Source organism: Gracilinanus agilis, chromosome 4, assembly GCF_016433145.1.
Source record: "Gracilinanus agilis isolate LMUSP501 chromosome 4, AgileGrace, whole genome shotgun sequence".
In the NCBI taxonomy this organism is placed as follows: Eukaryota; Metazoa; Chordata; class Mammalia; order Didelphimorphia; family Didelphidae; genus Gracilinanus; species Gracilinanus agilis.
This window is the reverse complement of record NC_058133.1, coordinates 440,715,538-440,738,295: the sequence shown is the minus strand read 5'-3', so window position 1 is coordinate 440,738,295 and position 22,758 is coordinate 440,715,538. Positions and strand designations below refer to the sequence as shown.

The window sequence follows — 22,758 nt, the reverse complement described above, 5'->3', positions numbered from 1 at the left end:
AATCCCAGCACCGACTCAGGAGGGAGAGTTTAGGCTCCTTTCATTAAATGGTTAATAATCCTTTCTCTCTGAGGAACCAGCTATTATCCCCCTAGATTTTCAGAAAACAGTGTCCAAGGAATAATTAAAAGGAAAAGGCAAAGGGGCAGTTGGGGGCTCAGTGGATTGAGAGGCAAGCCTAGAGACGGGAGGTCCTGAGTTCAAATGTGAGCTCAGATAGTTTCCTAGCTGTGTAACCCTGGGCAAGTCACTTAATCCCCACCGCTCAGCACTTACCACTCTTCTGCCCTGGAACCAAATACATAGTAGTGATTCTAAGAGGGAAGGTAAAGGTTTAAAAAATAAATAAATAAAATAAAAGGAAGAAGGAGGAAATGGCAACCTATTCCAAGAGTATTCTTGCCCCAAAACCCCCATAGACAGAATTGGTGAGCTATGGCCCACGGGGTCACAAAGAATGAGAACCTGAACAGCAACAAATTAGCCTTTTCCAACAAACGGAATTCCCCTTCTCTTTTCTCCGAAGGCCTGGGAAGATGGCCACTGCTGCCTATCCTGGGAGCCTGCCATCAGAGGGTCCCACGGTAGCTCGGTTAGCGGCATGAGCACAGCCCATAGGGCAGCGCAGCGTCTTCTAGAAATCCCCAACAGTGGTCGAGGCTGCACCTAGTTCTTTGGCCAACTCTCTCCTTCACCGTGGTTGAATCACCGCTGGTGAGTCACCGATCCGGAGCCCACTGGGGCCCCAGGCGTCGGGGGCGGGGCAGGGGTGTGGGAGATGAGGAGAGGCCGCCCACCTAGGCGGCGTGGGGGCCTTTTTGAGGGGTGTGGAAGTGGCCCGATCGCAGCGTCTCTGGCAAACCCAGAAAAGGGGCCGGACAATCTCCAAAGAGGCGGGAGAGGGAGCAGGAGAGGGAGTGAGCCCAACAAAGCCTTTATATTGAGAGGCCAACATGCGACCCCCAGACACAAGGCTCCCCGGAGGCAAAGAGCAGCAAGGGTCCCCACCCAAACGAGCACACATCTTGTAGACCTCGAGACCTTCACCTAGTCCCCCAGGAACGCTCCAAAGGCTATCCCGCTGCGCAGGCTCACGGCAATGGCGCCCCCCAATTCTTGTCTCCTGGTGGCAGCCACCGCTTCTTTCCAGACCATCCTACTCGGCTTCGTCTTCGTCCAGGTGTCCTTAGTTTCAGGTGAGTGACGCCCAGACCTTTGGGGGCCTGGGCTCAGACCCCCGCAGCAGCGCGTGGAGAGCGCACGGAGAACGAGCCAAACGCTCTCTGATACTCCGGGCGAGGGGCCGACCCGGGGTCCGGGGTCGCAGACAAGGACACAGTCAGACTCTGGGAAAGGGCGCTGTCAGGCCCTTTACCTGGGCGACCGAAGGGCCAACTGCGGTAACTGAGTTGAAACTGGCGTGCCTCGGGCTCTGGGCCATCCGTAGCCCGTGGCCGGACTCTGGTGAATGAGATCTGAAACTGGAAACTTGCTAGTTTCCTCTTTCTGTGTTTTCTGCTCATTTCCCATGCATTGTTGTTCCGGCGGCTAGGCTGGCAGGTAGAATTCTAAGCCAGGAGCAACTCTCTTCTTGTGGCTTGGGGCGAACTCGAATCTTGCCCTCAATTGTTAACTCTTTCTCGCTCTCACTCTCCAACTCTGCCAATTCTCCTTTTAAGGTTCTCAGAAATCGCCTAAGTCAGGGGGTCTATAGAATTGTCCGTTTTGCACGTAGGAGGTGAGTGGGGGCCCTTTACCTTTCAGAATATCACGCAAACCACTTCACTGTCAAACTAAAATCTTGGAGAGTACCTTGAGTGTGAAGAATAATGAATAATTTCCTTTCATGATTTTCAGTGTGAGAACAGAAGAATCAAGTTGCAAAATCTTAGAATAGAGCAAGAACCGCATTGTACACACCACATTTCCGCACTGGATTTTACTGGAATTATGTAATGACATAATTAGTTTGTGTAGTAAAACATAGAAATGCTTCTAATTGTCTTTATGACAAGTTCTGTATGTCTATGCCCAGTCAGCTCATGCTATCATCCCTCTCAGTATTCTGGATCTCCCACTGCCTGGTTTATCTAATTGAGATAAGAACTGATGAGACTGGGTTTCATTACAATCATAACTCCTTACACAGTCTTTACACTCCCTTCCATTTAAGCTTTTCTTCGGTTTTTATAACAGCTCCACTGGAGGAAGGGTGGTACAGGGTACCTCTCTGGACTTAAGAGATCTGAATTCAGATCCCAGCTCTGCCACTTACCACCTGTGTGACCTTGGGCAAGTTACCCCATAAATAGACTTAGTTTCCTCATCTGTAAAATGAGGGACCTGGACAAGAGAATCCAACTCAAAATAAATAATCTTATGAAGCAGAATTTCTACTTCGGATAACAAGCTGAGTTACAGAAGCAGGGTCTCTTTGATCTTGCTTTTTTTTTTTTTAATTTGTTTTAAATATTATATTCTTAAGTGCTAGTTCTCTTTCTCAAGTACAGATTTTTTTTCTCTCTTAAGGACAAGTTTCTTGTGCGTTTTTATGGGTCGTAACATAAATTAGTTATTAGATAAGCAATTTACCTTTAGTCAAATATGGGACTAGGTTAGCTATTCTTCATTAGTCAATAAGGGGAGAAAAAACATCTATTACCAAAAAATTTTTAAATCCGATACTGTAAGATATAAAGGGGAAAATCGTAAGAGCATTTTATGCTATCATACAGAAAGCATTAAAATCAAAAACTGTGCTAATTAGATACACTAAAATAATGGCCCTTCTTTCTTGTGTGTGCATAGGTACTTCAGATATAGTGTTAGCATATAACATAACCTGGAAATCCATTGATTTCAAGACCATATTGGAATGGGAGCCCAAACCAGTCAATTATGTCTACTCTGTTGAGATAAGGTAAGTAGACATCTTGATCACAGTGAGATTTCTGGGATGTCATCGTTTAATAGTAGCTAGCATTTATATAGCTATTAAAGGTTTATAAAGCAATTATTCCCGCTGATTTAGCTGATCCACCCAACAATGCTCTGTAGTGTGTGCTACTATTATCCCTGTTTTGCAGATGAAGAAACTGAGGACTAAAGAGATTAAGTGCCTTGCCCAGGGTCACACAACTACTAAGAACCTAAGGCAAGATTTGAACTCAAATCTTTCTGATTCCAAAATGAACACTAGCCACTGACCCTTCTATGTGCCATTTCCCTGTCTTCAGTACAGGGGTGGGTAAAGATGACTGCTGATGGCCATGAAGTGCATAGCAAAGAAGAGGGAATTCACTGGTGTTTTCAGAGCTCTGCATAGTTCTATCAAGAATGTGAAGCTGCTTATATTAATTAGGCAGTGAGAAGAGACAAGAAGAGGGGGACTTACTGAAGCTGGCAGAGAATGCTAATGCTGTTTTAGGGATGATCAAAAATTTCAGAGATTGAATTGAGAGCCGTGGAAAGGGAAACCTTTGCTAGTAGGTGATGGAGGTTCTGATTCACTATTAGTCTTACAAGAGGAATGACACCTGGTCTACCCGATCTTCATGAATCTCCCTTCTTTAGCTAACAGTCTAGACTTTGGGGCAAAGTATGAGGCAGGAGGAAGCGAGGGGGCTAGTAGTTTGAATGCTTAAGTCACCTGGGGCACTGTTTGATTCATAGGTGTCTGTACTCTGCCAATCCAGAGCATTCATTGAATATGCCAGAGACATGATTAAATATGCCTGGCAGAAACAAACTGGGAGAAAATCAAATTGGAGAGGCAAGTGCAGGACTATGATTATGACTGATAGTTTGTCTGAGCAGCCATAAAACTCTGACTATGGAAACCTAGAGTGTTCAGAGACATGCCTCCCTATTTAGAATAAACCCAGTCATACGGCTAGCTATATGACTAGTATTTTCTTTTGATTTTTTTTTTCCTCACTTTCCTTCTAAGGAAGGAGTTCCAGGCAGGAAGTTCCAAAAAACAGTGTTTGTGGGAAGATGATACTTTCTTTCCAGTCATTTCACAAAGGCATACAAGTGCTACTAGTTAAAATTAAAGGTGCCATTTTTAGTTTATGCTGAGACTTTTTAAGTAGCAGGGATACACTTCTCCTTGGACACACTGGTGTCAGAACAGTGACAGCATTTTTTGATTATTATTCAGACTGATTATCATGGCCAATATTTCATAATGGTGAAGAGAAAGGCAGAGTTTCAAATGCTTTTGTATCATCTTAGGTTTTTTTTTTTAAACTCTTACCTTTTGTCTTAGAATCAATACAAAGTATAGATTCCAAGGCAGAAGAATGGTAAGGGCTACATAATGGGGATTAAATAACTTGTACAGGATCAAACAGCTAGGAAGTGTCTGTGGCCAGATTTGAATGCGGGACTTTTGGTTTCTAGGCACAGCTCTCTACTCACTGAGTTACTTAGCTGTCTCTATCTTAGATGTTCTTTAAAAACAGAGAAATCATGGTTCAATGGGGACATGATTGGGGATGTAGACTCTAAATGATCACTCTATTGAAAATATTAATAAATGGAAATAGATCTTGAACAATGATACATATAAAACCCAGTGGAACTGCTTGTCAGCTCTGGGAAGGGGAAAGGAAAAAGGGAGGGAAAAAACATGAATCATGTAACCATGGAAAAATATTCTAAATTAATTAATCAAATAAATTTTAAGGAGAGAGAGAGAGAGAGAGAGAGAGAGAGAGAGAGAGAGAGAGATGATGGCCAGGATAAAACTTGCCGGTATGGATTCTGCATTTGGGATAGTCAAGACAACACCAGTTGAAATATTGGCTTTTAGTAATCCACAATCTGTAAAAATCTCACCATTTTAGCCAAAGTCTTCCTTTGTACTTACTCTTCACAAGGATATGCTTTACTATGAAACATAATAGAACAAACACTATGATGAGAGGAGTAGTTTACTTCAAAGAATTTATAGACTTCCTTTTAGACATAAGTGAATTCTTTAACTGTTATAAACAGCAAACTTTTGCCAGCCTTTATGGTATATAACTAGCAAAACTGCCCTTTAAAAAATATAAACTCCAATTTACAAATGCCTTGCCTTTACCTACTATCTTCATTAAGTACTGTCCTGCCAGATTTCCCTTCCATTCTTCTCACTCCTTCTATCTCCTCCCCAGTTCCCACTGAAAATCCTGTCTCTGGGATCCAGAATGTCCCCTGCTTTACACCTTGTTCCTGTACCAAGGTCTGCTGTGGAGATAGGGAACTGGGTGAAGAAAGGGAGGAGGGAAGTCTAACTGACACACAGTCCTCCTCTCCCTTCTGAGTTTCCAACCTGCCAGAGTTTCTCCTGCCTTTCTAAACTCTAGTCACTAGATTCCTAATCTGCAGCCTCTTCTTTATCCTGCCTCTCCCCCAGCAGAAGCCATGGGACATCCTGCCAGTGGCTTGGAATCAGAGGAGCTGGATTATTGATCTTTGAGTAGTAGGCAGAAATCCTAGAAGCGGTGATCTCAAGCTGGAAGGGATCTCAGAAGTCATCTAGTCTCATCCCTTCCTTTCTTTTATTCCCAGAAGGTACATGAGCTACCCAGGGTCACATGGCTAGTGTCAGAGGGGCAATTAGTATGAAATCAGATCCTCTGACTCCAGAACTAGTACTCTTCCCTATACCTCACTGCCCTGTTCTCCTAATTGCACTAAGGGCTAAATGTGTGGCCATTTATTTAGTAGATTAAAGTGGATCTCTTTAGTGTATGGGTTGGATTAGACAGCCACCAGGGTCCATCCCAACCTTCAGATCTGTGATTTTTGTGTCTAAGTAACAATTGAGGACAGATTTCCCCCCTAGTGAACTATGATCAGACATGGTGTGGCTCCAGAGAGTCAAGCCTTCAGGGAATAGCAATTCCCTTAACTTAAAGAGTTAAGTAGCCTTTAATGGGCTGGTCTTGGAAACTCTACAGAACATTGTTTCTAAGGGAAAAGTCATTCTGAGTTCCAAATGGTTTGCAAATAAAATGCTGATTTTCAGTTAGTCTCCTGTTCAGAATTTCTACTCATTCAGACAAGTCTTTTTCCTAATTTAAATAATTAATAAGGTTTTACTGCCTAGGAAAAAAACCTAGAGACTCTTGAAAATAATATGGCTAATTAAAGAGTTGGAAGGAACTTCGAATAGCTGTTCATCTTCCAGATCTGCTAAATAGCTCCTCTGATGGATGTGTGTGAGGGTGACCACAGAATTCAGGCTCCTCCATTTCACTGCTAGCTTAACTCTTCTTTCAGATGAGAGTTCCTAGTACCTATGGTGGGAGGAGTGGAGGGGGAGGGGTGGAAGTGAGGAGGGGGATGCCAGGCACAAGTGATGGGGGCCATGATAGTTCTCTTAGATGCCATGTTTCCCATCTTGTCTTCCCTATGATGTCAGTGAAGATTCAAAAAGAAAAAGGTGATATTGGTGATATTTTTCCCTCTAAGACATCAAATGTGGAATTGTGTTTATAAAGATAAACTTACTTTGTTGTTCAGTTGACATCTGACTCTGCATGACTGCATTTGAGGTTTTCTTGGTAAAGATACTGGAGTGGTCTGCCATTTCCTTCTTCAGCTCATTTTACAGATGAGGAAACTGAGACAAATAGGGTTAAATGACTTGCCCAGGGTCACAAAGCTAGTAAGTGTTGAGGCCAGATTTGAACACAGGAAGATGAGTCTTCCTGACATCAAGCCCAGCAATCTATCCACTATGCCATCTAGCAACAACCTCTCGGTCTGCAATAAATTTCTCTCTTGTCTCAAAATATCCCTGCTCCTGCCCCTTTTTGCTGAAAGGATTCCATACATACCTTTCCTCAAATCAGTGTTTATGGGTTCTGTTGATATATTTTAGTCCAAGATCCTTGGAATACAGAGCTCTAACAACATATTGAATCCCTCTTGTCCCATCCATATTATTTATTTGCCAAAAAATCATAAAAAGGAATTACCTAGCATCATCTTAACTTTACTTTGAGAGAGTAAGTTATTTTCTAATATTTAGTACATATTTATCATTCTGATTTGGTTTTAAAAAAAGGCTCATTGAGTTTCAAAACATGCAGTTAAGAGGAAAGCATGTGCCGCAGTAGAAAGAATGGCAGATTTGGAGTCAGAGGACTTGGGTTTGAATTCTGACTTTGTCATTTATTAGTTTTATGACCTCAAGTATGTCGCTTACTTTCCTCAACCTCAGTTTTCTCCTTTTTAAAATGAGAGATTGGATTCAATGATCTCTAACGTCCTTTTTAGCTCTAAATCTTTGATTCCATGAAAAAGGGTACCAAGAATAAAGAGATGTTTCTAAACCACCCTGAGCATTTTGGAATATTTGAAAATAAAAATGACCAGGATTTCCCATCCGATTTGGTTCAGCTCTAAGAAAATGTGCTATCCATTGCCTTCCTGTCAGGCTCAGAAAACTAAAACTATCTGATCTTGGTTTTTTTTTTGCCCTGAAAGTACATTAGCATTTTATTTTTTATTTTGTTTTTTAATATTTTATTTTTCTCAATTACATGTAATAACAATTTTAACATACATTTTCCAAAATTATAAATCCAAATTGTCTCCTTGCCTCCTTTCCTTTCCACTCCGTTTCCTGAGATGGGAAACAATATAATCTAGGTTATGCATGTATGATCATGCAAAACATATCTCCATCTTGGTCATGTTGTGAGAGAGAACACATATAAAACCAAAACCCCAAAATAAAAACACACACAAATAAAAGTGAAAAAGAATATGCTTCGATCTGCATTTATACTCGGTTTTTTCTCTGGACGGGCATAGCATCTTTTGTCATAAGTCCTTCAGGATTATCTTAGATTGTTGTATTCCTGAGAATAGCCAAGTCTTTCACAGTTGATCATCGTACAATACCGCCGTTACTGTGTAAACATGTTAGCATTTTAATAGTTATTATTTTATAATAATTATAATTTATAAATTATATGTAATTATAAAAGTTATTATTTTAATAATTAGCATTTTAACATAACATTGGGGATCCAAGTAAAAAGCAAAAATGAAACCCTTAAGTTCACAGCTGTTACTTATGTCCAAATCATAACTGACCATACACGAATGCTATAGGATTTCTCTTTCAATAGGAGCTCTACAAATCTCACCCTTCATTCGTGCACCTTAGGACAAATGATTAATCTAGTACCATGCCAGGGTCTTTGTTAGTAATGTATCACTTGTACTGACTGGCAAACATTTTTCAACAAGTGAATACCTTCGTCCTGTATATGTAAAGGAAAGAATAAGCTATCAGGGATACAGATTGTATTTTTTCCTAACGAGATGCTATGTTGTATGAGATTATCTTATTTCTAAAGAATATAATTAAATATAACTGTGCCAAATAGTTTGGAAGCTTGCATGTCTTGAAGCGAATCCCTAAGCTTTGATTGCCACCAGATTTGGGATAAGGCATTTTTTTCACTGGAGTCAAGATACCTGGGTTCAAATTCTGGCCCTACTATTTATTAGTTGGATGAACCTCTCCTGATCACTTCCCTTTTTTCTCTGCAATTTTTGCCTCTATAAAAGAAGGGGACAGGGCTAGGAAATCTTTGAGGTCCTTTCTATTTCCTTTAACATTCTATACTTTTTCATTGGATGCCCCAGCCAGTTGAAGAATTGTTCCCCATGGATCCAGAATTGGTTTTGTGCTTTGTTTGTCACACATACCTCAATTTAGCAAAGATCAAGACCTATAAGAGGGCACAGAGGGAGGAATGTTGCAAAAGTAAAACTGTGTTATGTATAAAATGGAATAGCAAAAAGTTTCACTTGTTGTGCTTTAGATAGTCTGCCCCATCCCCAATTTTGATGAAAATAGATGGAATTATAAAGATAATCCAGCTAGGTTATTGTAGAAAAAGTTCTTTTCCTTTGTAGCTATTAGCAGCCCAATTTCACATCAAGGCACACACACACACACACACACCCTTTTGGGAAGCAAACAATTAATTTTCTCTCTCGTCGCCATTTTTTTCTTTTTTTCTTTTTAGTACCAGATGGGGAAACTGGAAAAGGAAATGTTTTCAAATAAAAAATACAGAATGTGACCTCACAGATGAGATGAAAAATGTGAAGGACACGTACATTGCTCGAATCGTTTCTGAAAACCAAGAAAAGTTAGATGGGGACCCCGAAGAATCCCTACATGCTAATGCACCTGACTTCACACCTTATTTAGACAGTAAGTAAGGGAGACTGGGGCTATTACTTCAATTCTAATTATATATTTTGGATACAATAGTGGGCCAGTGAGCACCATCTTAAACAAGGTTTCCCTTGGGTTCATCTTGTTAGAAACTGGTCCTCCCACCCCATTGGAAATTTTGACCCTTTAACAACTCTGGATGTCCTGAGTTTCAGGGACTGAAAAAATTTGCTTCCCAAGGCCAGCCTTCTGGTGATCAACCTTTCTGAATTTAGCAGGGCTGGTCCTTGGAAGAGGCAGCATGGTGTAGTAGATAGGGTCTGAGCTTTGAAATCAGGAGGGTCTGCTAAGGCATTGTACCTCTAATATTCAGTCTGTGGCCTTGGGCTCCTTGCTTCACCTCTCAATGGTCCCCCCAAAATTCTCTAAAGCTTTAAGTTATTAGTAGGTCACAAATCTACACTGGTGGAAGAAATTTCCAAACCGAGAGCTCCTCTGTAAAATCATAGATAACACCCGCTGCCCCCTCCCACTCACTCCGCCACATCCTTGACCAACAGACATACCCAGCGTATCAGGTGATTGTTCTCGGAGGATTTCCAGCTTGATGTGGCCTGCCAGGACTTGTGCTGCTCTGGCAGGGCTGCCTTCAAAAGTGCAGGGTCACCTCTAGGCCATTAGAGTATCACAGGAGAATGAAAAAAATTAGAAATGAAATAAAATTGGATTTTAAAAAAATAATGAAAATATTTTCTAAGGACAAATGAAGCTAAATCTCTTACATGAATAGGCTGTAACTTCCTTCTTTTTAAAAAATTATTACTATCACATTAAGTATATATTAGCTCAGTTGTACATATGCTATATTAAAAGCACAGCCTTAGCTTTTTCATCGAACAAACATTTATTAAGCAAAAGGCAAAATAAAGATTAAGATACAGACACAAAATCTCTGTTTCGGAAGAGATCTCAGAGCTATTAAGTCTAGCTTACAACTGAAAAAGGATCTGCTGTAACATCCAGGTAGTAGGTACTATTTGGGCTTTGCTTAGAGAGTTCCAGTGATGGTAGAACCCGCTACCTCTGAAAGCCACTAATACCACATTTGGATAGGTCTAATTGTAAGGAAGTTTGATCGTGTTTTCTTCCATCAAATCCAAATTTAAACTTGCCTTTATTCAACTTCCCCAAATTCTTTCCTCTTGACCTTTTGGACCAAGTTGAACAAGGGTAATCTCCCTTTGGCATGACAGCCACTAGAATGCTTGACGAGAACTTTCATATTCCCCTGGAACCTCCTCATCTAGACTTAGCATCCTCAGTTTCTTGCACCAATCCTTCTCTGGTTCAACTTGCTCTCCTTCACAAAGCATACCCTTTAGTAGTCAGTTGTGAAGTGCATGGGACAATGGATAAAATGGATTCAGGAAAATTCATCTTCCTGGGTTCATATCTGACCTCAGACACCTATTTGCTGTGTGACCCTGGGCAAGTCATTTAACCCTGTTTGCCTCAGTTTCCTCATCTATAAAGAGAATTATAAAGCACTCTACTTTACTTATAAACCACTTTGCCAAGAAAACCCCAAATGGGTTCACAAAGAGCCAGACGTGCTTGAAAAATAACAATATTGTAGGGATGTCTAAGAGAGATTAGATTGTTCTGTTTGACCCCTAGTGGCAGAAACAAGAGTAATAAATGTAATCATGGATAAAGTTTGGCAAATTTTGACATAATGTCAAGAAAACTTTACAGTTTCAAATTGGAATGGGGTCCATGGGTTCCCTTCCTTAAAATGCTTCTAATCAAAGTTAAAGATTGAAGTAAACCCCCTGGTGGGAATATTATTATAATGGAGATTCTTTTCAAGTATAGATTAGACTAGATGACCACTGAAATCCCTTATCGCTCCCAAGTTCTATGATTCTTTTGGGTATGGTGTGATCGAGAGCCATCTAGACCATGATAAAGAGTGGCACAGAACCAAATAAAGTTTAAAAAAAAAAACCAAAACAACATAATACGTGGGCAGGATAAGAAGAGGTAGAGAAACGACTTATGGGAATTTTAGGAGGTGAGTGGAAAATTTTTCCCTTCCCTCTGAAAGTGAGTTAGTATATGTTCATATTCAAATCTCATGCCTAGTATAGTTTTCTGGATCAAAATACAGCACTGTGTATGATATAGGACAACTGTCCAAAAGTGAATTGTCTTCAGAGGTACAGTAGATAACATAATGGGAACTAACAAATGTCTATTGACTTGAATTATTTTTTAAAATTTATTTAATTAATTAATTTTGAGTATTTTCCCATGGTTACATGATTCGTGTTCTTTCCCTTCCTTCCTCTCTCCCCCCTCCTGTAGCTGACCCACAATTCCACTGGGTTTTACATGTTTCATTGATCAATACCTATTTCCATATTATTAGTATTTGCACTAAGGTGATGCTTTAGAGTCAACATCCCCAGTCATGTCCCCATTGAACCATGTGAGACTTGAATTATTTTGAATGTTTCTAAAGGGATTTCTACTCAGGAAGGAGTTAGATGAGATGTTCCTTGTTTCTTTCCAAGGCCAAAGTCCTAAAAGTAAAGAAAGTCATTGGATCCACAAGTGCCTGTTGACCACATTGCCCTAAAAGCATAATGCACGTGTTGAATTTAGCCACGTCGAGCCCATTCCATGTTGATTCCCTTTCCTGTATCCCTCATTTCTCCTGACCAAAGAACCTTAATACTAGGGGAAAAGGTTCGAGTTTTGGCGATGTAGTCAAGGACCTACCTGCCATGAAGAGTGACCACCCAAGGACTGTATTTTATAGGGAGGACAAACAATAAAAAGTTGAATGATAGCAGATAAGATTTGTACTTTCACTGCAATTCCCTGGTTCCCATCATTCTTGTCTTCTTTATCTCAGCAAACCTCGGGCAACCAAGAATTGGAAAATTTTCACAAAATGGCACAAAACTGAGAGTGGAAGTTCAAGATTCCATCACATCATTTAGACAAAATGGGACCTTTCAAACCCTCCGTCAGATTTTTCACAAGGATCTAACTTACACGCTTTTTTACTGGAAGGCTGCAAGTACAGGAAAGGTGAGTTTCTTCCCCCATCTCCCCTCTACTTTGGGATCCCCTAAAACTTTTTAAATTGCAGATTAATAATAAATATTAGCAATATAGCATTTATACAATGCTAGCTTCACAAGCATTATAGTATTTTTCCCTCATAAATATGTGTGTATATGTGTGTGTGATATAGATTAGAAATCTAAAGTTAAGTGACTTGACCAGGGTTATGCTGCTAATAAGTATCTGAGACAGGATTTTAATTTGGGTCTTCTTGATTTGAAGTCTGGTACTCTAACCACTGTGCCATCTAGCTTGTCTCCTTTGAGGGGGAGCAAAATGGGAAGTGGTTGAGAAACAACCAAGTATATAATAGTCAGAGTAATGGATGAAGTTGGAAGGTCTAAACTCTGTTCCCATTTCTATTACTTAGCAACTGTATAACCAGGAACAAGATGCTTTAAACTCTTTTAGCCTTGGTTTCTTTATCTGTTAAAACAGAGAGTTCGACTAGATCATCTCAAAAACTCTTTTGTCCAAAGGTCTAAAATTTGGATTTCTGTTCATAGCAAGGATCCCACAGACAGATCCTCCCTCTTTTACTCAACCTCTGGAAAAGTCTTATTTGTAGTTTAAAGCCCAGAACAAGTTTTTCTATTGGAAACACCTTTTGGGAGCACTGTAGTGCCTACCTTTGCTTGGAATGGGTATCGCACAATCACACACTTTAGTACTTTCATCTTCTCTTGAGGTGGGAAAAATCCAGGGCTTGATGCCTAGAGAGGAGCCAGCTTCTCCTGCCTGGTCCACACCCGGACCAAGAGGATTAAATAGGTGTTCATCCCACCCTAGCCTTGGCTAGGAAGAAAAGGAAGGCCTGCAACAAAAGATCAAATTGTAATGCCACTAAACTAGACTGTCTGTGATTAAAAAAATTTCTACAAAATAAACCGAGAACTCTGGCTTATTGACTTTCTCTTTTTGGGACCTGAAGCTAGTGACTCCCTATCTCTGACTCTCAGTTTCCTCCTCTGTAAGATGAAGGGGGTTTATGGGAAGATGATCATTCAGCCCTAAATCTTGGGTCTTATAATCTGTCTTTCTTAACAGAAATCAGCAAAGACGGACACGAATGAATTTTTGGTTGATGTGGACAAAGGAGAAAGTTATTGCTTCAGTGTTCAGGCAGTCATTCCGTCTCGGAGAGCAAAGCAGAAGAGTCCAGAAAGCAAAATCACTTGTACAAGTGAAGAGAAAGTTGTGTTTAAAGGTGAGTGTGCTCTGAAATTGTACCTAGTAGAGATGAGGAAACCGAGGCAGACAAATTAAGTGACTTGGCCAAGGTCACACAACTAGTAAATGTCTAAGGCTGAATTTATATAATTTACTTATGTGAATACATAATTACATATAATATATAATAATGAATTATATACTTTATGAAAATATTCCTAGCTTCAGGCCCAACATTCTATCCATTGAACTCCCTAGGTGCCATTGCAGCTATATTTTATACATAAATACAGATTTATATTTGTTTATAAAATAAAATACATACAATTATAAAATAAATTAAATTCATTGAAAATATTTTTAAAATTCACCAACCTGGAATCTATCCGTAGATTCCAGTTGAAGAACCTCCAGTTTATTGTATCTATATCCCTGGGACCTGACACATAATAATCACTTCCTACATGCTTGTTGCTTGATTGGTTAACATTCAAATAGGTTTCCTGCATGTATGTGCATGCATTTGGGGTGGTACCAGAGCATTTGTTGAATATTTTCTCCAGTTAAGTTTAGGATTTAGCCACTGCAGCTTTTTCTTTTAAACCCTTACCTACCATCTTAGAATCAATGCATAGTATTGATTCCAAGGCAGAAGAGGGTCAAGGGCTAGGCAATGGAGTTAAGTGACTTGCCCAGGGTCACAACTAGGAAGTGTCTGAGGCCAGATTTGAATCCAGGACCTCCAATCTCTAGGCTTGGTTCTAAATCCACTGAACCACCCAGCTGCCCACTTAGCCACTGTAACTTAGGTTAGACTTCTTTCCAATGGAGTTAGACTTTATCATAAATCAAGTATTTTGAAATGGAAGGAAAAATTTTTGAGTCAGACACAAAGAGAATGGGGTAATTTTGAGTTCTGCCCTCAGCGGCAACCATGAATGAAGAATGTCAGGGAAAGTCTATTCTAATTTTCTCTTTGTTTTCTTTTTCCCCAATCTGGGGAAAGGAGTGGTAAGTGGGATGAAGGAGAAATAAAGATAGAGAAGAAAAGAAAGGAAGAATTTAAAGTATCTTTTTCTTTTTAATGTACAGAAGAGAATATAAAACAAGTCTTTAAAATTATGTATCTTTATTATACATATGACATATTCATTATATATGTTAGGTATTTATTATATGTGTACGTCTATATCCCATATGTAAATGTTATTTATACAGACGTGTATATCTTTTTTAAGCAAGCCGTACAATAACAGAGATCCATGATTTCATAAATGAGCTTTTTGTTCTGATATTATATATGTATATCTACATGCATATGGAAATATTTTTCCTGTTTTATTTGATGTTTAAATTCAGAATTAAAAAAAAAAAACTTTTCTACCCAGACAAGTAACCATTTTCTTTTCCTTTCAGAGTTGTTCTTCATCGTCGGTGCTATCATTTTTGTCATCATCATCCTCATCATCATCCTCTCTGTGACTCTGTACAAATGTCAAAATCGAGAGCTAAACGAGACAGGAAAGAAAACTCGCCACTTAACAGTGTGTGAAGGAGACGCCATTCCTGCCACTATCGACTACTGCAAAAGCTACATCTTACTGTGATGGTACTTGGAAGAGAACAAAACCTTGGAGAGCATCACTACGGTAGAGCTTGGGAAGGTAGCCTTTGCATTCAAAGGGGAAATGAAAATCCTGTTTATTTCTGACTACACTCGTCATTCCGACTTAGGGATCTCCCTAAATCGCTTTGGAAATCAATGAATGGTACAGCCACTGTTGCAGATTTTATCTTATTTTATTTTTTAACACTATCACTCCTGAACTTGTCAGATTTTTAGACTCTATAATCTTCCCGCAAGTTGAAATCTGATCTCCAGACCTTCGAACGACCGGGTGGAATTCGGAAGAGCCAGTGAGAGGTTGACCTGAAACCATGCAAGAAGGCAGCCTGTGCTGTGGGTAGATTTCTTTCTACCACGTGTCAGCCTCGATTTCTCCATCCTGCAGGTTTGGAAAGGCAGAGACTTTCAGAGATGCATGATTACAATAAGACCCATTGGTCAGTGTTTGTCCTGGTCGTAGTCTTCCTTTTCCTCCTCTCTCTGCCACTGTCTGAGTACAGGAAAGGAAAAGCTAGACATGAGGGGTAGAAAAACTCTCCTTTTGCCTAATGGAAGCACGGGCACCATTGGGGACTACTGCCAACACAGCGTAGGCACCAGGCTGACGTGAACATTTTTGTTACAGACACTGAAACCAGCGGCTTGAGGGTTGGGCACCATTCTCCTATGCCATAGGGTTTAGCACTTTAACAGACTAAAGGATGTTGCTTAAACACTTGACAGATACTCTATTTTTGTAAGAAGACTACTATATAAATGAACTGTCAATTATGCTTTGAGGTACTTTAGACCCTTGATGTCGGTGTCTATTATGTATATGTCTGTGTTTTTGGAAAGGTTTTGTATTTGGGGATTTTCTATTTATGTCTATAATATGTATGTATTTGTATATATTGCAGTAATTTATTTAATATACTGTTATATAAATAAAGGTGAATGGGATGAAAATAAAAGATTACTTTGCTTTTTAAATTATTTCTCATTCATGACTTAGTCTTTTTTTTTTAAACCCTTACCTTCCATCTTAGAATCAATACTGTGTATTGGCTCCAAGGCAGAAGAGTGGTAAGGGCTAGGCAATGAGTGGTAAGTGACTTGCCCAGGGTCATACATCTAGGAAGTTCAAATTTGAGGCCAAATTTGAACCTAGGATCTCCCATCTCTAGACCTGACTCTCAATCTACTGAGACACCCTGCTGCCCCAATGATTTAGTCTTGAAAGAGAGGATGCTTAGAGACAGGGGCCACCAGAGGCAACTGGTGGTTCAATGGATAGAGCCCACAGTCAGGAAGCTGCTCAGTCATTTCAGTTATGTCTGACTCTTTTTGACCCCATTTGGGGTTTTCTTAGCAAAGGTACCAGGAAGAACTTCCTTCTCCATTTTCTTCTCCAGTTGAGAAAACTGAAACAAAGTTAAGGGACCTGCCCAAGGTCACACAGCTAGTAAGTATCGGAAGCCAGATTTGAATTTAGATCTTGATGGTGAACAGCTAGGTGGCATAGGGAATAGAGTGCCTGGCCTTATTTATTCTCATGGATACTTAATCCAATCTGGGTCCTCTGACTCTAGAACTAGAGCTTGCCTACTCCATTCCCACTAAAAAGCCTTCACCTTACTTACATGTGCTAAGCTACATGTTTCTGAATTTGTTATGGCAGATCAGTGCTCCGAATTAAAACTAGGCTGGGCCCCATTGGTACTATCGATATTTGTGATTCTTCGAGTGACCCATGATTTCATCAGAATGCTCCTTCCACCAATGGAGAACATGAACTCTTGAGTTTTTTCTCCCTTGCATGACTTTTGACCATTGTTTATTGAGCATAACCTTGCATTAAGCATGTCCCCATGTATTAAGGTCCTGCCTTTCTGGGGGTTTTCCCCATGACTCTTATCCATCATTTGTCGCGAATCCTTCGTGAAGCATCTCTTCATGTATTTGAGTCCCTTTTTTCTGGGTTTTCTCTCCTTTACATGACTCTCATCCATTGTTTATCATAAATCTTTTATGAAGTACCTACTCATGTATTAAAGCCCCCCTTTCCTAGGTTTTCTTTCTCTTATGTGATTCTTGTTCTTTGTTTATCATCAATCTTGTATGGAGCATCTCCCACATATTAAGCTCCCTCCTTTCTGGGTTTCGTCTCCCTTACGTGACTCCTGTCCCTTGTTTATCACAAATCTTGCATGAAGCCTGTCCCTGTATATTTAGGTCCCTGAACTTTCTGTATCTTGAGGGTATCCGTGCATCACTCTTATTGTCCTTCTGTTGCCGCTCCTCCTCTCTGTGATCAGCCCTCCTCCCTTTCTGGCCATATAGAGCCTCAAAGAGATCCTTCAGTCCCCCCCTGCTGTCACTGACCACAGCCTGCTTTTATGGACCTTGAATCTTTGCTGTGGTTCTTTCAGTTTATTTCTTAAGAACTGTCTGAAGAATTTCAGAGCTATATAACTATTACAAAATTTTCTCAAGCTATTTGACTCAAATACAGAGGAGACAGCAGAGGATGACGAACAAGTAAACACGTCCAAACCTGAAGCTAGGAAGATCTGGGTTCAAATTCTACCCTTGATACATACATACTGGCCTTGAGAGAGTCATTCAGTGGTTCAGATCTCTTAAGTAGCAGAGAAGATGCTGCCCTAAATTGCTGCACACCTGGGAGTTCCCAATACCAATGAAATCACAGGTCCAGCCCTGTCCCTCTTGACTCAAATAGATAAAATGCATATTAATTATATTTTGTATCTTTAAGTAAAATCTTTTTTTATGAGGCAGCTGGGTGGCTCAGTGGATTGAGAGTCTGGTCTAGAGATGGGCGGTCCCAGGTTCAAACCTGGCCTCACATACTTCCCAGCTGTATGACCCTGGGCAAGTCACTTGACCCCCCATTGCCTAACCCTTACCACTCTTCTGCCTTGGGACCGATACATGGTATTGATTCTAAGGCAGAAGGTAAGGAGTTAAAAAAAATAAATATTTTTTAATCTATTATGATGACTTCTATATGTGACAAATGTATTTCCATGTCCCTGCAGATGATACATAATAACAGCATATTGATTTATCAGATAACTATGAGTCCTATTAAAGAAAATATCTGGCATAACAGATGCTATTATGTTATCCTCTGACCACTGAAGAACCTAATCAGATCATTCTTCATCTTTTGCAGTATAACTTTTTTAATGCAATAAAACCAGTTGTAAAACTCAACAGGTTTTAAAAGAGTATTATATTTGTGAAAGAGTGATAAAGGCTTCAGTTCCAGCCCTGGAGAGCCACGGGCTCTCTTCTTTTTTTGGGGGGGGGGGGTGAAAGGGTAACGAAGCCTTGGTAGAGATAAAAATGGGGCAAAGCCCTTCAATGAGATTTGCTAGCAGTCAGTCAATCAACAGGAACAAGCGAGTAACTGAACCTATAAATGGCAGTCTCATAGAATGTGGTTCTTTAAATGAAGATAAAGGAGGCAATTTTTCTGTTCTATCCAATGCATTGGAATGGATTTCTATTTGCAGAGCCAAATATAATTGTTGGTAGAGTGGATTTGAAGGTAAGAGACTTGGATTCAAATCTTAACTCTTCTCCTCATTAACTATGTGAATTGGGCACATTATTTCCCTTCTTCAGACATAATTTTCTTTAGCTATATATAGTAAAGGTAATCAGGGGAGGGATCTTTCCCATTGTCCTTGATTTGCTGGAAGAGGGTGCTACCTCTGGAGTTGGGCATGCACCTTGGTTCCTTCCAAAGGAGAGGTTCTGGTTGGTTCTGGTGTGTTGCTCTCACTTTGTCCCTGTCACTGAGAGCTACAATAGAGAAGTTTGAATGTCTACTGAGCAGAAAGACACCACTCAATGAACTTTAAGGGGAGAGAGAACTGCTGTTCTAACCCTTTTCTGAATGGATGATTTGGGGGGATTTTTCTCCCATCCTCTTTCCCTTCCTTTAACTTCCCAGGTATGGTGAGTGATCATATACAGCAGTAAGAGCATGTGCTTGTGTAGGCAAGCCTGAGACTTGAATCCAAGTCTCTGACTACTTCTTCTGTTTTGTGCTTCTTTTCCTGAGCATAGATTACCAGGATGTTGAGAGCTTTTGGCTCCAGGTCCTGGTCGCTGAGGGTAGGTACTTCTTAAAACTATTATTCAGTTGTGTTCAACTCTTTGTAAATCCAAGGGGTTTTCTTGACAAAGATACTCGAGTGGTTTGCCATTTCTTTTTCCAGTGAGTCCATTTTATAGATGAGGAACTGAGGCAAATAGGGGTGACTGACTGATCTAAGGTAACATAGGTAAAAAGGGTTTGAGGTCAGATTTGAGCTTAGGTCTTCCTGATTCTAGACCCAGGGCTCCACTGTGCCACCTACCTTCCTGAAGCTACTTAGTGTAGTTTCTGAAGTTTCTCAGTGCAGAAATGACCATCACCAGGAAGATGGGCCATGCCCTAGAAAATATGAGGCTTAAGTGCATTTCTCAGACAATACAGAGCTGAGATGAAACTACAACCTGTTAAGCCATCCCACAAAGCATTTCTAGTTTAATGTTTTAAGTATCAACCTCCAGGAGAATATAATAGAAGGTAGAGGTTACTGTATCATATTTTTTTAAAAGCATTTGCCAATCAACACATATAAGTCTTCATTTTTTTAAGTGTTGCTTTTGTAATGGAAGAAATAAATAAGTGTCCCAACCTACTTTGTACACTGAGTGCTTTTCTAGAGGGGCCTCTGTTAACTCATTTGGGGGAGACCCCAGACAAAAAAATTCCTAAATTAAAAAAAATTATCTCTGGGGCTTTTGGAAGTACATGGGGAGGGGGAGGGGATTTGTGCAATGGGGATGGGACCAAAGGAGCCAGAGCAGGCAGTTGCTGACAGTTGCTGACAGTTGAGACCAGAGAGGATTCTGAGGTTTTCTCAGAGGAAGAAGAGGAGGAGAGGTCTTCGGGCGGAGGACTAGGAAGAGAGAGGAAGAAGCCAAACCATTTAGGATCCAGTCCTGAGGGCTTCCTGAGGATCTTTCTTTGGAAATTGAAACCCTGATTCCCTGATCGAAGCCATTCCATTGCACCTCGCCCAACAAGACTTCAACCATTGAGACAGCTAAGTTTTTGGACTCCATTTTGGGAGCAATTTCTTAGTTTCCTTCATCGATTCCCAACCTTGCTGAGAGACCCCTTTCAGGCAAAACTTACAATTAGAGAAAAGGATAGAAACAGAAAAATACAAATAGAAGGAGAAGGGGTGATGGGAGAAGCTTAGGAGTGGGAACCACTAAGGTTCCCACCTAAGTGACGGACCCCATTGGAAGAGCGAAGAGAGCACCCTAAAATCCCTCTGCCCTTCACCACTTTCCCCAATCCCTGAATTGGAAATAATAAAAGCCATTTATCAATCAGATAGCATTCCAGAGTGCCTGAGAGACAACAAGGGAGTGGGGAACCACAGCTTGGTCTGGCTGCCTCTATCTTGAAGCCAGACCATCTGTTGTGAAATTAACTGATGGGGGGGAGGTTTGTGTGAACCCCATCTTTATTCAGGATCAGATTGTGGTACCACACATCCTCTTATAGGAAAGCCTCATCCCCAGCTCCTGAGGGGTGGCACGACCATCCAGGTCACCCAGTTTTGGGGTGACACTCCCTTAAAGTCTCCCAGTGTATATTTGGCCCCAGCAGAATGCTGGGAGAGAGACTCACCACATAGACTTTCTTTATCTCCCTTCTATAAACATCCTCTACTGACTGGCCTTTTAATTGTTACATGGGGAAGTGCATAAAGCACTGGACCTGAAGTCAGAAAGACTTGAGTTCAAATATGACTTCGGTCACTTACTAACTGTGATCCTAGACAAGTCAATGAACCCTGTTTGCCTCCGTTTCCTCATCCGTAAGATGAACTAAAGAAGAAAATGGCAAACCACTCCAGTATCTTGCCAAGAAAACCCTAAATAGGTTCATGAAGAGTTGGACGTGACTGAAAAACAACAAACAATAAAAGAAGCCTCTAGAAGTTAAGCGACTTACCTAAAATCAAACAAATAATGAGTGGAAGAGCCAGGGTTTAAACTCAGGCCGTGTGACTCTGAGTTCAGGATCCTTTCTACTGCATTGGGAGCAGGAGGTTAGGATTATATTTCCAGCATGGCAAACTCCCTTCTTGACAATGGAGAGTCCAGTGCCCACAGGCATGTCCTGAAAGGAATGTAATTATGTGCTTATCTCAAATCGCTGCTCACATGAGATGCGGCTACTTGAGACAAAGAGCTTATTGAATTACATAAGGCTGTATAAAAAGTTTTGTAAGAGATTATCTGGTTGAGCTATTTCTATAATGCTACCCCTGGTACAGGCTGTCCCAGACTCAGGTCCCTTCTAGACCAATGACCAACAGGGAAAAAACACCAGAAACACTTCTCACCCTTCCCCCCTTTCCTCAATACTCTCTGTGATCTGGTATCCCCCTCCTCTTTCCCTCTAGCCACAGATCCCCAAGGTTCTTTGGAAGCCTTTGATGATTTGTCTACTCTCAAGCTATGGGGCAGAAATTGTATTATTAAAGCTTGTGTAATATTTTGGGATGTGGTAAAACTGTGACGGGATACTAAGGGGAAAAAAGCACTCTTGAGCCAAAAGAAAAGGGATGGAGTCAGTGGCTGAGCCCAAATGAGAATGAAGGACAATCATTCCCAGATGATGTCCATTTTCTCTCTACTTCTATTGGGCCAGGGCTAAGACCCAAAGCAATCCTGTAGGCAGAATTTAATAGGAAACACCCACCCCAGGCCACGTTTGATGCCAGGAAAGACAAGCAGCATGATCAGAGCATTAGAAGTAAAGGGTGTAAAAGGGCTGGCTTTGAGGCTTTTAAATGACACAGCCTCAAAGACTGGACCCCAATTAGAATGAGACATCTATTAGAGGTGAAGAAAACTAAGATTCAACTTCCTGTGCTTTTTATAGACTGTCCCCAGTGACTGGAAAGCATTCCCTTCTCATCTCTGCTTCCTTCAAAGCTCAGTTCAAGCCACCTTCCATCTCAGGTCTTTCCTGGAGCTAAATAAAATCAGTCAACTCCCTTTTCCACATGCTTGACCTTCAAATATTTGAACATAGCTATTGCGTGTCCCCTGAGTCTTTTCTATTCTTGGCTAAATAATTATGAGAACCAATTTAACTAGTTATGGGGAAAAACACATTATCCATAAGCTGGCTGGTGGCAAATAATTTTTTTTCATTGCAATTCATGAAACAAAGGGGGAAAAATGGCCTTCGGGACCATATATAGTCCCCTTTTCCTTCTGCAGTCACAGCAGCAGTGTAGTGGTAACAGGGTCAATGGATGCTGAGAATCAAGAGTTTTTTGACCATTAATAAACTTTAACTTGACAAGTGGTACTGTAGGTGTGAAATCCTTGTCCAATAACCAGTGAGTGAACATATTTCTGGAGGAGCTGAACCTTATCAGTCTTCATATTCCTATCAGAAGTCAAACCAAAGAAAGAAGGAAATTGTAGCTAAATGGAAGGATGGCTCCTGAGGAAAGCAAAGCAAAGAGTTGTTAGAGTGGGTTTTAGATATCAAAAGGCAATAAGAAACATCATTTCAGGAGTCATCATACTT

At 40.6% G+C, this 22,758-nt stretch overlaps 1 protein-coding gene across 1 annotated transcript; it reads left to right on the top strand.

Moving 5' to 3' along the window:
• The first annotated feature begins 887 nt into the window (after window positions 1-887).
• On the top strand, window positions 888-16,058 carry F3 (coagulation factor III, tissue factor). Its single transcript, XM_044675859.1, has 6 exons — window positions 888-1,196; window positions 2,809-2,920; window positions 9,045-9,235; window positions 12,120-12,298; window positions 13,382-13,541; window positions 14,921-16,058. The coding sequence occupies exons 1-6, from the start codon at window positions 1,100-1,102 to the stop codon at window positions 15,109-15,111; spliced, it is 930 nt and encodes a 309-aa protein (XP_044531794.1). The 5' UTR covers window positions 888-1,099; the 3' UTR covers window positions 15,112-16,058.
• Window positions 16,059-22,758: the final 6,700 nt, after the last annotated feature.